The sequence below is a fragment of the Gavialis gangeticus genome, unplaced genomic scaffold (genome assembly GCF_001723915.1).
Source record: "Gavialis gangeticus isolate Ggan-Ray unplaced genomic scaffold, GavGan_comp1, whole genome shotgun sequence".
In the NCBI taxonomy this organism is placed as follows: domain Eukaryota; kingdom Metazoa; phylum Chordata; order Crocodylia; family Gavialidae; genus Gavialis; species Gavialis gangeticus.
Window position 1 is genome coordinate 109,039,898 of NW_017729031.1, and position 13,962 is coordinate 109,053,859.

General features: G+C 47.2%; 1 protein-coding gene across 8 annotated transcripts in view; it reads right to left on the reverse strand.

Moving 5' to 3' along the window:
* The window catches only part of ARHGAP27 (Rho GTPase activating protein 27), a 69,367-nt gene that overhangs the window by 7,782 nt on the left and 47,623 nt on the right, over positions 1 to 13,962 (reverse strand). For all 8 annotated transcript variants that reach the window (XR_002098695.1, XM_019523564.1, XM_019523569.1 and 5 more), the window contains exons 8-13: positions 6,991 to 7,089; positions 5,906 to 5,999; positions 4,487 to 4,612; positions 3,153 to 3,251; positions 2,301 to 2,378; positions 606 to 740 (exon numbers count right to left, since the gene is read on the reverse strand). Coding sequence is in view for 7 of the 8 variants with exons in the window: in XM_019523564.1 (XP_019379109.1) it covers positions 606 to 740; positions 2,301 to 2,378; positions 3,153 to 3,251; positions 4,487 to 4,612; positions 5,906 to 5,999; positions 6,991 to 7,089 (631 nt within the window). In the remaining variant the exon portion in view is untranslated. The remainder of the gene's footprint in view (positions 1 to 605; positions 741 to 2,300; positions 2,379 to 3,152; positions 3,252 to 4,486; positions 4,613 to 5,905; positions 6,000 to 6,990; positions 7,090 to 13,962) is intronic.

The following is a 13,962-nucleotide window of genomic DNA, read 5'->3' on the forward strand; positions in this document are numbered from 1 at the left end:
TGGGAATTGGGGGGGGGGGGGGGTGTCCATATTACATTGCCACTGCTCCATTGACCCATAAGTAGGCCTGCAGGCCAGATGCAATGGCTCCCTGGGCCTCATTTGGCCCAAAGGCCAGAGGTTGAGCACCTGTGACCTAGACCCACAACTCCTGGCTCTGACTTATGCTTCTGAGGTGCAACCTTCCATGCAGCTGTAGTGCCACTTCGTAAACAAGTCAGCTTAAACACAGGGCCAGGGGGCTTGTTCCAAGGAGCAGAGCTATTTTACAGAACAGCGCCAGCTGCCAGGCTATAAACAAACTCACCCCCCAACACACACATCAGAGCTATGGTCTGCACAAACTGGCCTAAATTTGTGCCAACATTTTGTGATTAAACCCCACAGCATTAGTGGCAATTGAAAACCTCTCTAGAGAGTCTACCAAAGCTTTTTCCAAGTTTCAGAGACAGGACCAGGATTTGTGGGTGAACAGTGTGGAGGGGGTGTGGGGGGGCAAATATATTGGGGAAATCCTGGTGGACATGGCCCTGCTGGGTAGAATGCTAGCTAAATGACACATGCAGCATGGACAAGCAGGGTGTGATTGGTGTTTATATCCGTACTTATGGCAGTGATGAATTTATCAAAGTGGCTGAAAGGAAAGAGGGGCTCTGGCAGCTCGCGGAAGAAAAGCTTCAAGGCTCCTGTGATGACATGCACGTCCTCCCACCGGCCATCATCTAGGTCCAGATGCTCATCTGCAGGGAGATAATGGATACATGAGACCAGGGATTCTCAATTCTTTTGATCTCCCAGCCCAACTCCACTCCCTTGCACAGCCCCACTCCCCTGCACTCGCAAGACCCATCTTCCCTCTTTCTCCACCTGCCATCCCCCTACACAATTTTGTGCACAGCACAGGCAAGAGGAACCTGGCCCTGAGAGTACTGGACCAAGCCACTAACTCCTATGTCTACCACAGAATTCAGCTGAAGGAGATAGACAAGACAGATGTCTCATCTTTAAGGCTGCAAGTGACAGAGCCCATCCTTCCCTAGGCCCCTTATTCCAATGTTCGGTCACCCTCAGTGCTGACAGTTTGCACTTTGGTTCCAGTTTGGGGCTTTCTGGATTCAGTCTCCAGCCCCTGGATCATGTTTCACCTTTATCTGATACATTAAGGAGCCTTCAGCCATCAGCAACCTCCCCTGTGCTGGAGATCCATGGCCAGGTTTTCAAAGGGCCCAATGTGCCCAGCTACCTTTAACAGGTGTCTACACAGGAACTGGCCTTTGCAGGATGTGCTTAAGTTGCCTCTTAACTTTGGTTTTCATAGATGGAAGGAGCTCAGTGCATTTAGTCTCTCATGGATAGTTTTTTCCTGGACATGTCTTCTTTTTGGGTCTTCCAATCTCTGTCCAGGTGTTTTTTTAAAATATGAAAAAGTGTCCAGGATTTTGCTCTGCTTAGCATCAGTTTTGCCCTAGCAGGAGCTGCTTGGGGCTGGGGCAATTGGAGGCAGGGGGCACCATGTCTGTGTGCATGCACACACACATGCATGTGGCCAACATGCAGCCAGGCAGGGTACTGGGAGTAGCCCTGGCAGCTGGATGCAGGTAAGTCTACGAGGAATGGGGGTTGGAAGGCCAGGGCTTGGACAGTATCCAAGGGGGGGCTTATTAAGGCTGCATACACACATTCAAACAGAATCGGGGAGAATTCTCCCAGGTGTTCCCCTGGTAAAAGAAACCAAGCCACAGCTGCACATACAGACGTTTGTAAGCCAAGCCCCCTGAAGACTGGAGAGCTTACAGGTGTCGATACTGTGCAGCCAGGTTGGGGGACATCTCAGCATGCTTTACGGTCTTCCTTAGTCTGCCTGGCAACACCTCTCTGATTGGCTGACCCAGACTGCCCATGGTCAGGCCTATTTCCCTGTAGTGCAAAGTGGGGATTGGCGGGGAGGGGGGGTTTGCTCTGTTCTCTGCTGGATCAGCAGAGTCCAGCAAGGCATATAACATCTCCCTAGGAAGGAGGGGCAAATGCTGGGAGGACTATGTTCTCTTCCAAGACAAGACACAGCATGTACAGACATTCACTCTCCCAGGACAAACTTTCCTGGGAGTGATTTAACTCTCATTGTTCCCAGGTTATCTTTCTCCTGGAGCAGTCATTTTTACTGTGGGAGAAAGCCTGAGTATCTGTACATTCATGGTTTCTCTTGGGAGAGCAGCAACTCTCCCAGGAAAAAATGAATATCTATATAAGACCCAAGAGAGCTATGAAAAGGTAAAAAAGCCCAAAGAAACCAGTCCTACCATGATCCACTTTGTAGCGCAGTTTTTGTATTGTTGCCAGATTTCCACTTACTCGATACAGCCCATCAATGTCCAAGCCTATCAGACCAAAGAGAAAAACCACCATTTAGATCCATCGCTAACCAGGCAAAGGTTAATGAGGAGGAATGAATGTTGAGTTTCATACATAGAACAGACTGCTGGGGTATGCCTAATCTACAGCTAGGGTATAACTACAACAGGCTGGCATGCCCATAACTTAATTAGCATGGGTAATAACTGCAGTGACAGTTTAGGCTAGCCACCTGACTGAGTACCCCGGCAGACTTGTTCAGCTGTCACTGAAGCTCATCTTGCTGCATTTTCCCCAAAATTGCTACCTGAGCAAATTAGATCTAAAATTAGATCTAGTGCAGATAGATCTTCCAACTGCAGTGAAGACAGCCCCATTTGCCTGATCTGTTGGGCTCACATTGAGGGAGCGGTGCTTTGGAACACAGCAGAAAGGGTTTAAGACTCTGCATCACACACACACAGTAGAGGGGGCAATCAGAGGTGAAGGCAGATTGGGAAGGTTTAAAAAACTTGTGTATCACTTTCTTTTCTACTTCTAAAGAAACCTTTCCACAGAAGCATTTGATGATACAGCACACGGGCAGGAGCATGCTGTTCCAGTGATTAAAGCAATTGGCTACAAGGACACTTGGGAAGCGAACACCCTGATCTGCAGCCCCTCTGAGCTTTAGCCAGGGTTCACTAGGTCAGTCAGGTGGGGGTGCAGTGCCAGTGATGATGTAGATGGGCCCTTCCTCTCCATTACACAAGGCAGGGATTTCTTTTTGGCTCTCCCATCATTCCAGTCTGCAAACCTACCTCTGTTTTCCACCGTCTGGATGCATTGGTGCACGAATTTTGGCACCATGCTCCGTTCTCGCTCACACAGCACTTGCAGAGAGCAGCCAAACACCTGATCTGAAAAACAAACCACAAGACCCCAACCACATAGGTATGCAGCTGTAGACCAGAGGGTCAGCTGAGAATCCTGACCCTCAGCTGAGAGGAATGAGACAACCCTAAAGGAGCCAATCTAGGAGGAATAATCACCATAGATATCCACATACCTACAAGAGGCCACCCTAGCTCAGAGAGGCAAGCTCAGCCCAAGACACTGCTTGTGCAAGCAGCGTTAGCAATGCCCATCACTTATCCATATATTCCTGCTACTTAAGGCCACTATAGTAGCATCTCAGAGCCCCAACCTTGGGCGAGGGCCCCACTGTGCCAGATGCTGTACAAACAGAATTCACAGACAATTCTGGCTTCCTGAGTCTAATGGCTTAGCTATGAGCAGCAAGCTGGAGGGCAAGTGGTCTTAGTCACAGTGGGCGTTAAGCTGGGGGCTCAGGGAATAGTTAGAATTAGCATAGTTTCTCAGACTAAAGACACAGTCGGTTCATACAGTATAAGGGCAAATGGGACAGTTCTGATCAGAGGGGAGTTGGAGACTTGCCTAAGAGTTGCCTGGGTTCAAGTCTCTGTTCTGCCACCGATTCCCTGTAGGACCCTGGCCAAAGCATTTAGCCTCTTTGGACAGACAGGGAACGTGCAGTACCTGAAGTCTGCTTTACACGAGCATACAAGTGTAAATACATTTCAGGGACTGAAAGGTGCTCAGGTCCTACAGCAGTGGGAACCGAAGTGGCACATATAGATCACGGGGCTGGATCTTGCCTCTGCACTGGCCACAACTTCTGGGTAAAATGAAGCGTCTATCATCCTGCAGGGGTGAAGGATGGGCTACAACATGTGCACACCCCATCACCCCACTATGTGCACTGTGAGTGTGCCTGATTGACCCACCCTCTGCACCTACAGCTTAGCTCCATGATGTAGTTTCACAGCTAACAGCATTTGAACAAGAGCCCGAGACTCAGGGATATTTCTTCCTGTACCCAACAGGGTGGTGGAGTCAGCCATATCCTCCCACCCCTTGAAAGGTAGTGGTGGTGTCCCCCATCAGGTACTCACATTGGATGCCAGGGGAGCTGAATGTCTAGCCTTCCTGGGCACAGGCAATCGTTTAGACTTTCCCCGTTTCCCCCAGATGGTTGTGCTAGAATCCCCATAGCTCCTGGAATAAGGGCTGTTTCCTCTCCAACAAGACATCCCCCTTCCCTGTCCCCCAGTGTGGGCAGTCTGGCCTATACCTTTGATGTATCCTCGCTCCCGCAGGGACTGCAGGGTTGGCCGTCGCTGAAGGAACTTGAGCAGCTTGTTCCGAACCTTGTTGGAGTCACTCTCAGAGCTCGTGGTGGCAGCTGACAGCCCAGAGCCTGCAGGAGACAAGGCAGAGCTAGTCAGAGGGAAACCTCCAGCAAAGCCCCCACACTGAAGAAGGACAGCAGGGGGTATCTGGGCTCAGCCCTGGACTGGGACACACAGGAGGCAGCACCCCTCAAACAGGGGGGGAGTAAGGATGCCCTGAACCAGCTCTCCCCAACTTGCTGGCTTAAATGGAGCATCTTTCCCACAAGTGCATCTCTCCAACTTGCCAGCCAGGGTGATACGGACTGGAGCAACAGGGAGAGCTGAGGGTTAGAGGCACAGCAACAGCTGACAGGAAGAAGAGAGATCTCCCAAGTCCTCCCCCTCTACTGGAGGAGGATGGATCCCACCTGCCTGCTTTCCTCCCCACCAAGGGCAGTGGTAGGTTACCAGCACTCTGGCACATCCCATCCACACCTACCTACCAATTTGGCAGACCCTCCTTTTTGGGATCTGTAGGATACACATCACTTTCCGCAGTCCCACTGCTGCTAGAAGCCTGATACCATGGAACACCATGCTCCAGCTTCTCTGTCAAAGCAGGAGACAGTCCCTGCCTCATGTACCCATAAACAGTTGGCACATCTAGTGCTGCTGCCCCATCATCCTCCCCAGCAATGGAAGACAGCTTTGCAAACAAGTCATATATATAGCTTGCTGAGCCAGGTGAAACCACCTGCCTTTGCATCCCCGTCTTGCCCCCTTACCAGGAAGGCTTGTTAAATGGAGTGCAGCAACTGTTATGGAGCTGCTGCTGCCCACTCTGGGAGTATAACTGGGCTCTAAATGAGCCACATGAGCCTGTTGGAGAAATCCTCTGCTCTATGCTGTTCTCTACAAAGTCTGGGCACACCAAGGCAAGGCCAAGACGGAGGAGAGTCATAAACCTTGGAGCTGCTATGGAGACTGAGTTACAGGGTGGCTCTGGGGAGGCTGCCAGAAGATAAATGGCTGCTTGTGCTGGTTAGAGCAGCCTCTGAGTGCCCACAGCCTTGACTCAACATATGAACAGTTACCTTCACCACCCACTCCTGTGACCTCTGTGCTGCCTCCCAGGACACAGCTTGGCATATGGCCCTACAATTCCACTGCTTAGCCTGAAGAACCTACACGGCAGGCCCCAGGGCTCAGCTGCATGTTCCCAAAGGGCATCAGATCATTAGCTCAGTACGATGCGTCTACAGCCAGTAAGCCTGAACCAGAATGATGGGTGTGGATGCATACAGTGCTGGGACCTTAGCCTGAGCAGCGATACAGTGTGGCACCTGGCAAGTTACTGCCTTCATGTCTCAGTTACTAACCTGGAGTCCTCTTCTCTTCATTACTTCCTAATCTTTCTTTGGCTGCATAGTCTGCTGCAATTTCATCAGCATCCTCCAGAGAAAAGTCTGTGGACTAACACAGGCACAACATGAGATTTATTTTCCAAACCCCTCCTAAGTACCCAGTATGGCTCAATTGCATTTAAGACCAGGCAGGGAGCACTATGCTCTCACCAAGCGCCTGAAACGCACATCAGTGCTACACTGGAGAAAGACCACAGGTAAGTTGGAAATTCTCACCCCTGACACCCGAACATGTTGGGTGCTAGTCCATTTAGAAATAGTCATTGGGCCTGTAAAGCCTTTGGTGGCAGGAACCATCTTGCTGTGTGTTAGTGCACTGCCTAGCATAACAGAGCCCCTGTCCTGGACCAGGACTCCAAGGCATGACTGCCAATAGATGACAATAGGGTTATACTTGAAACTTTGTCCCAAGCTCAAACTCTGTGGTGGCGAGCAAGGGGCGTCCAGTACTTCTGGGAACTCCTGAGGAAGGCTGGCTAGGATGGTTTAGTCAGAGTCAAGGACAATCCTGCCTTTGCCAAGGGGGATGAACTAGATTACCTCCTGAGGTCCTTCCAACCCAACCTTTCCTGGGAACCTGAGGTCATCTGAAGGGAGCTGCTAGTAGCTCAAGTATCTTGAAATCTCACTTGAAAGACTGACCTCATTAAATGTGTCTGAAGATGCCACACTGTAAACATAGCTTTGTCCAAGGAGCTGGGTTGGGGAGAGGGAGGGCTGGGTGAGCAGGGGTGCAAAGCAGAAGAAGGGATGGGGAAGGAAACAAGAATAGGAGCTACAATGGAAAAAGACTACTGCCCTGTTGAGGATGCTGGCATGGTGCGCAAACCACATTAGAGAGATTCAGATGGGTCTAGGGCCCCCTCTCAATTACAACAAGAGCTCTGCAAAGTTTTTCTGAACAAAATGGCCTGGCCCCTGTGCGAGTGTGAGACGCTCCTGCTGCTAACTTGGTGGAGCGATCCCACGCTCAGTGCCCAGAGATGGCTTGCCCTAAGGGATCAGCATGTATACTGAAGCCAAGCAAAGCGCATCCTCACCAGCTGGCTGATGGTCTCAGAGATTGCCTTCTGCCACGGGGCAATGATGGCCTCAGAATCATGCTGGATCAAGAACTCTGAGCCGTCTCGTGTCTTCAGCTAAAAGGAGAAGCATCAACATCGTCAGGATTAGAGATACTGTGTAGTCAGTGGCACATACTCCCAAACAGGGAGGAAAAGGGGGAAGTTTGCCCCAAGAAACTGGGCAGTCTGGTTTGGCAACAGCCCTGCTGTCGGTCACAGGGGGAAGAGCAGCTTCTCCCTTATACAGCTAGGGGTAGCCTGACCACATGGTCAGGAACCAACAGGCTGCCCTGGCCTGGGTGCATGCAACAGAGCTGCTCTGCAAGTGCCATCCCAAGCAGGATGGGACAACACTTACAGAAGCAGGATGTCCCAATTTCCGTGTCAGGTCACAACCCAACTTTATGCCTTTTGCATGCCCAGATTCCTGCTAACTTTGCTGGGCACACAGTGGATGCAGGAGATAGCCCAAAGGCCCAGCAGGCATCTTGGGAAGTCACAGCTCCAGAGGCACTTCTAGCTGAGACCGTAGGCTGAGAACAACTCCCAGCTTCGAGGATGGCAGCCTTGCTTCAGCCTCCCCCTAACCCAGGCTCTGCTTCCACACTGAAGCCCTCCTGGCTCCTCCCTTCATGTAGCTGCCTCTTCAGAGGCATACCTGGTGCTGTCCCTCCCACCTCTGCCCACAGTCAGTTGAGGTAGTGGTAGCGGAAGTCACCACCTTGGGCATCCTAATTATTTTGGTCTCCTTGTTCACGTCTGGTCTCACTTGCCTCCTTTAGACTGCGAAGTTGGAGAGGCAGGGCTTGCTGCTGGATAATCCTACACTGGTCAGCACCATCAGGGTCTTATCTCAGCCATCTTGGTGCTAATAATACTAGATAATAAACCACAGCGGTATCCTTGGTTTGCTAGAGGCTTGAGGTTAAACATCCATCTGCAGTTTGGTCCCACAGCCACTCAGCGTCCAGTCACACCAGCAGAAGACCCTACGTTTACTAAAATGACCGAGATGTTCTGCTCAAGAGAGAGTCTTTGGGGAGACGCACACACATAGGACATGTCCTCCTACAGCAGTGGAGGAGCTGCCATTTTTTAACTTCTCTTCCCATGAAGTCCAGGTGCCCCTCAATAACAGCACATAGCCTCGGGACACTTAACACTCACTTCTAAGGCTAAGCCTACACTATAGGGCTGCTGCTACTCAAACTGTGATGCTCTCTTTGTAGATGCATCCCTGTCAGCAGGAGCTTCTCTGCCATCAGAGCTATGCCAGCTTCCTCAGGTGGCAGCTGTGATGGTGTCTGCACTGGGGGTTTTGCAGCAGAAGTACACTGGGTATGGAGTGAGAGCTCTCCACGCCCACCCCTCTGCCAGCAGAATTCTGTATTGTAGACAGGACCTAATTTAAAAAGGAAGAAGGGTGACTGAAGAGCAGCCAGTTTGGGTGTCTCCAATGGAAGAGTGCCTGGTCTGTAAGCCTTTTTTTATAATGCTTAACTATATGTGTCAGTTCCTCCCTGCCCTCTCCCCCTGCAATATGGCTATACTGGTATACCCCTCATGTGAATACAGGTATCGGAGAATAAATTTGCCTTCTATTGGTATGGCTATTCCCAGACAGGGTGGGGAAGCAGTATACACTAACTGAACCTCTTCCACACAGTAGTGGGGCAGTGGGGGAGGTCATCAAGCTGCTACCCCAGTGCAATTAAAATGGTATAATCTGGTATAGACAAAGCCCAGTCACAGGTCTCCTTTGCATTTCACATTGTGAAATATTTTACACCAAGGCAAAGCGAGGGACAGTCCTCATTTCACGGCCGCAGGGAGCGCGATTGAAAGGTTTTGTAGAGTCAAGTACACTATTACAGTTTCTCACCACTAGGTGTCAGTGGAGCAATTAAATAGCCTCTTTGCATTGAGCAAATGTCTATCCCAGGATAATTGTGAGTACATGGCCCTTACTCCATTTGTAATTTCACCCCAATTTTTCTCGTGGTCATTCTTTAGTGATATAGAAAAAATACAGAGGTACGAGGACTGGAAAATGTTCACTACAGGTGGAAAGGGCCATAGAGCCACAGGAGAGCAACAAGGGATGGAAAAGGAAAACCATTAGGTCAGAATGCAAAAATAAGTCCCTTGCCTGTATACAAATGAGAGGTATGGGGAACAACCAAGATGAGCTGAAAGCCATAGCCTATGAAAAGTCCTATGATCTGATTGCTATCAGAAAGACCTGGTGGGACAGCTATTTCAACTGCAACATAAAGGTTGAAGGATATACTGTTTTGGAAGGACAGGAATGGGGGGAAAAAAAAGAGGTGGTGGTGTCAAAAATATATACACTTGTTTTCTGGTTCAGGAGGAAGGGGGTAAAAGATCATAATGTATTTGGGTGAAGATGAAAGATACAGCACCAATATAACGGTATGGATTTATTGCCAAGTCGGGCAGAAGAAATGGATGATGCACTTTAAGATGATGATAAAATTATCCAGAAAAGTTATGAGAGAGTACTGATGAGAGCCCTTGATTTTCTGGATAGCTGGTGGAAGAATAATACAGCCAAACATAACATGTCAAGCAAGTTTTTAACTTTTGTGGAAGACAACTTTGTTCCAGAATGCTGAGGACGCAACTAGAGGACAATCTATTTTGGATCTTGTCCTGACCAACAGGGAAGAACTGGTGAAGGATGTGAAGGTGACAGGAAACTTGGGGGGCAGCAGTCACAACCTGAGAATTCATGATTCTGAGATGTGGAAAGTATAAAGTCCGCAGAGCACACTGGATTTCAAATCAGGCAGATTTCAATCAGCTCAAGGAAACAGTAAGCAAGGTGCCATGGGAGGACAGACTAATGGATAAAAGGGGCCCAGGAGGGCTGGGAACTTTTTAAAAGGCACAATATTAGAAGCTGTTCTGATACAAAGGAAGCACAAGACAAACAAGAGACCAATGTAGCTGTACAAGGAGCTTCTAGGGTGTGTCTCATATACAAAAGGAAAGCATACAGGCAATGAAAAGATGGGCAGGTCACCAGAGAAGCACACCAAGAAACAATAAGAACTTGCAGAGACAAAAACCAGGAAGACAAAAGTTTAAAGCCAGAATTGGCACAGTATTCAAGGTGTGAACACACAATGGATTTATAAAAGGGGTATAATGATGCTGTCAGATTTGTTTACCATTTCCTTAAAAATTCCTAACATTTCTTGGTACTAGAGAACTGGAGAGTTGCTAATGTGACTCCCATATTTAAAGAATGCCCTAGAAGGGAATCAGGAAAACTGCTGGAAACAATAATAAAAGTAAGAATTGTTCAACACATGGGTGAACGTGACTTGCTGGGGAGGACTCAACATGGCTTTGACAAAGTAAAGTATGTCTCACCAACCTACTAGAAGTTCTTTGAGGGTGTCAATAAGCAAGTAGATGGGATGATCCAGTTGACAGTATATCTGGACTTCCAAAAAACCTTTGACAAGTTCCCCCATCAGAAGCTCTTAAAGTTAAGTAGTCATGGGATTACAGGGAACATTTGCTCATGGATTAGTAATTGGTTTAGAGATAGAAAGCAAAAAGCAAGTATAAGTGGGAAGTTTTCAGGATGGAAAGAAGTAAACAGCAGGGTCCCCAAGGATCTGTGTTGGGACCAGTGCTGTTTAACATACAAGTGATCTGGACAAAGGGATGAGTAGTGAGGTGGCCAAATTTACAAATGACACAAAATTATTCAAAGTAGTAAAGACCAAGGTGAACTGTAAGGAAAAACAGAAGGATCTGGCACTACTGAGTTAATGGGCAACTCAATGACAGATGAAAGTCAAATTAGATAAGTGTTAAGTGATGCACATGGGCAAAAATAATCCAAACTATAACTACAGTATGATAGGCTCTGCATGACCTCTTACCACAGATGAGAAATATGGGAATTGTTGTGAACTGCTCACTATAAACACCAGAGTGCTCAGCAGCCATCAAGAAGGCAAAAAAAAGAAAAGGGAATTCCCTTATTAAGAAGGGAATTGTAAACAAAACTGAAAGCATCATTATGCTCCTTTATAAATCCATAGTGCGTCTACACCTTGAATACTGTGCTTTAGTTCTGGTCCCTACACCTCAAAAAAAGAAGGGCAGCAAGGATGATTAGTGGTATGGAGGGGCTTTCATACGAGGAGAGACTAAAGAGGCTAGGCCTGTTAAGTTTAGAAGAGAGACACTTGAGGGGGTACATGATAAGGGTGTACAAAATACTAAGTGGTGAAGTAGATAGGGATTTATTATTTGGCATCTCTCAAGATACAAGGACTAGGGGTCACAAAATAAAAGCAGTAGGAAGTAAGTTTAAAACTAACAAAAGGAAGTTTTTCATGCAGTGTATAATTAAAGTGTAGAACTCATTGCCACCACATGTTATGGACAGCAGGGCAAGAACAACAAGAGGTTTAAGTATCTTGACCAGAAAAGAAAGACCAAGGAAGCTGTGGGGCCACTGTTAAATAGCCAAGGCAAACTCCTAAGAGAAGCAGCAAAGGAGGAAGAGCTGCTCACCAGCCACTTTACCTCAGTCTTCACAAAAGAAAAATTAAGCTGCACCCAGACAGCTAATAAGGATTATCTTGAAGAGGAAGAGCCAGGGAACTATATATCAGCTAGTCTCACCTCAGTATATGGGAAGCTATTTGTTACTCAAGCATATCATAAGGAAGTCCATGTCTGAGCATATCAGAAGGAAAAGCTGATCATGAGCAGCTAGCATGGATTTACTATGAACAAACTGTCCCAAACAAACTTGAACTCCTTTTTTCAACAAGATAACTAGTTGGGTGGATGAAGTGAATGCAGTGGATATAGTGTATCCGGACTTCAGCAAGGCTTTTGACAAAGTCCTACATGACCTTATCAAATAACTTGAAGATGTGGGCTAGAATTATACAACTACTACAAGGCAGATAGACAACTCGCTCAATAGCTGCAAGTAAATGATAATTATAAATGGATCCACGTGAAAACAGAATTTGTTTCTGGCTGGATTCCCACTGGGGTCTGTCTGTCCTAGGCCAAATACTATTCAACACAATTATTTAATGATCTGGATGCTGGAATAGAGAGTTTCTTAAACATGTCACCTGCTAATAGGAAACTGAGGAGGACTGTGAACACACTGTAGGACAGCAGCACAATTTGGAAGGATCTTGATAGATTGGTAACCTGGGTTTGAGCTAAGAGGGTAAAGTACAATGCTGACAAATGCAAGATTGTAGACCATGCACAGGCCCGTGCAGCATGAGTTATGGATGACAAGCAGCACTATAACTCGATCAAATATATGCTATCCAAAGCATAAGAAAAAACTGCAGGGGAAGTGTAGATATCAGGCTTGGCCATTTTCAGGAAATCCGAGTCAAAGCTGCAGAAAGATGACTGAACAGCAAGCCAAGCGCCTGTATCCTAAATACTCTGTATTACAACTGCATCCTAAAACATTAATAACCAAGGTGACCATAAGTATTAATAGTTATTTTGCTATGATAAGTGTATTTTACTAACATGTTTAAATGATTGTAGATGCAGAGGCAGCCTTGAGGATGGAAAGAGCAAAGCAGCCTTGTCAGGTCACAGTAAGTAACTGGCGCAAGCCAAAGGGCAAGCCTCAGTGGGAAGTAAGACATCTTTCCTTCTGCTATCTCAAAAACATTTCAATTGATTAACAAGATCTTGATTAAAAGTAAAGATTAACTTCTGATTAACAGACTGGGGTCAGACAACCCAAAATAAAGAGCCTTAGCCAAGGTGATCCCTAGACCCCTCTCCCAGAACCATTAAAATCCAGTTCCATCCTGTTCCAAAAGTTCCTGTGAAAAAAAGAAATTTAAATAAAACCAATCCAAGATCAATTATTAGCATCTATAAATATTGGGCATGGTGCAAGCAACAAAATTAGACTTTTCCTGAAGCCCAGAAGAAAAAACAAACAAAACCTAACTCAGTGAAAGTCCTCAGAAAAGCAAAGACACCTGGCCAGCAGACCTGTTCCTCCTGAATCCAAGGCTATGTAAGCCTGGTCTTTATTAGTACCAATACGTCTCTGCTACGGCATACCCTAAGAAAACTTTTGAGTTGTGACCAGAATGGTCTCATTGATCAATTAACCTCACTCCTAGCCATGAGTCGACCCAAAGCAAACAAGGTGCTACACCTCAGGAAAAACAAGCAAAAACACAGATTCAAAATGGGTGACAACTGGCTGGATGGCAGCATTATGGAGGGAGTCTTGGTGGATCACAAACTCAGTATGGTCTGCAGGGCAACACAGCTGCACATAAGATGCACGCAATTTTGGGCTGCATCAATTAAGTGCAAGACATGAGAGGTGACAGCACCTCTCTATTTGGCACTAGTTAGGCCTCATCTCGAGTACTGTGTGTACTTCCAGGCTCGCCATTTTAAAAAGGACATGGAGAAGTTAGAGAGGGTCCAGAAGTGGGTGACAAATAAGAAAGGGCTTGGAAGGCAAGTCATACAAGGAGAGACATGTTCAGCTTGTGGAAAAGGCACTTAAGAGGGGACACAATATTCTTAAATATCAGAAAGGCTGCCACAGAGGGAAAACACCTTCTCTCTTGCTGAAGCAGGACATGGACCAATGGCTTGAAGCTGCAGTAAAGTACATTTAGATTAGACATCAGGAAACGTTTCTTCGTTGTTAGAACAGCGAGGCAGTGGAATACTATGCCTAGGGAAGTTGTGGAACCTATATACTGGAGGTGTTTAAGAAGATGCTGGATAAGCAATGGTCAAGTGTAAATCGAGGAGCAGCTATGCTATTCCATGAATATTTCCCATGCTCTTCCACTGCATGGGTCTGGAAAGGAACTTTTCCAGTTCCTGCTGCTACACGTCTGACCGCTCACGTAGGTTCCTAGCCAAAATGCAGGA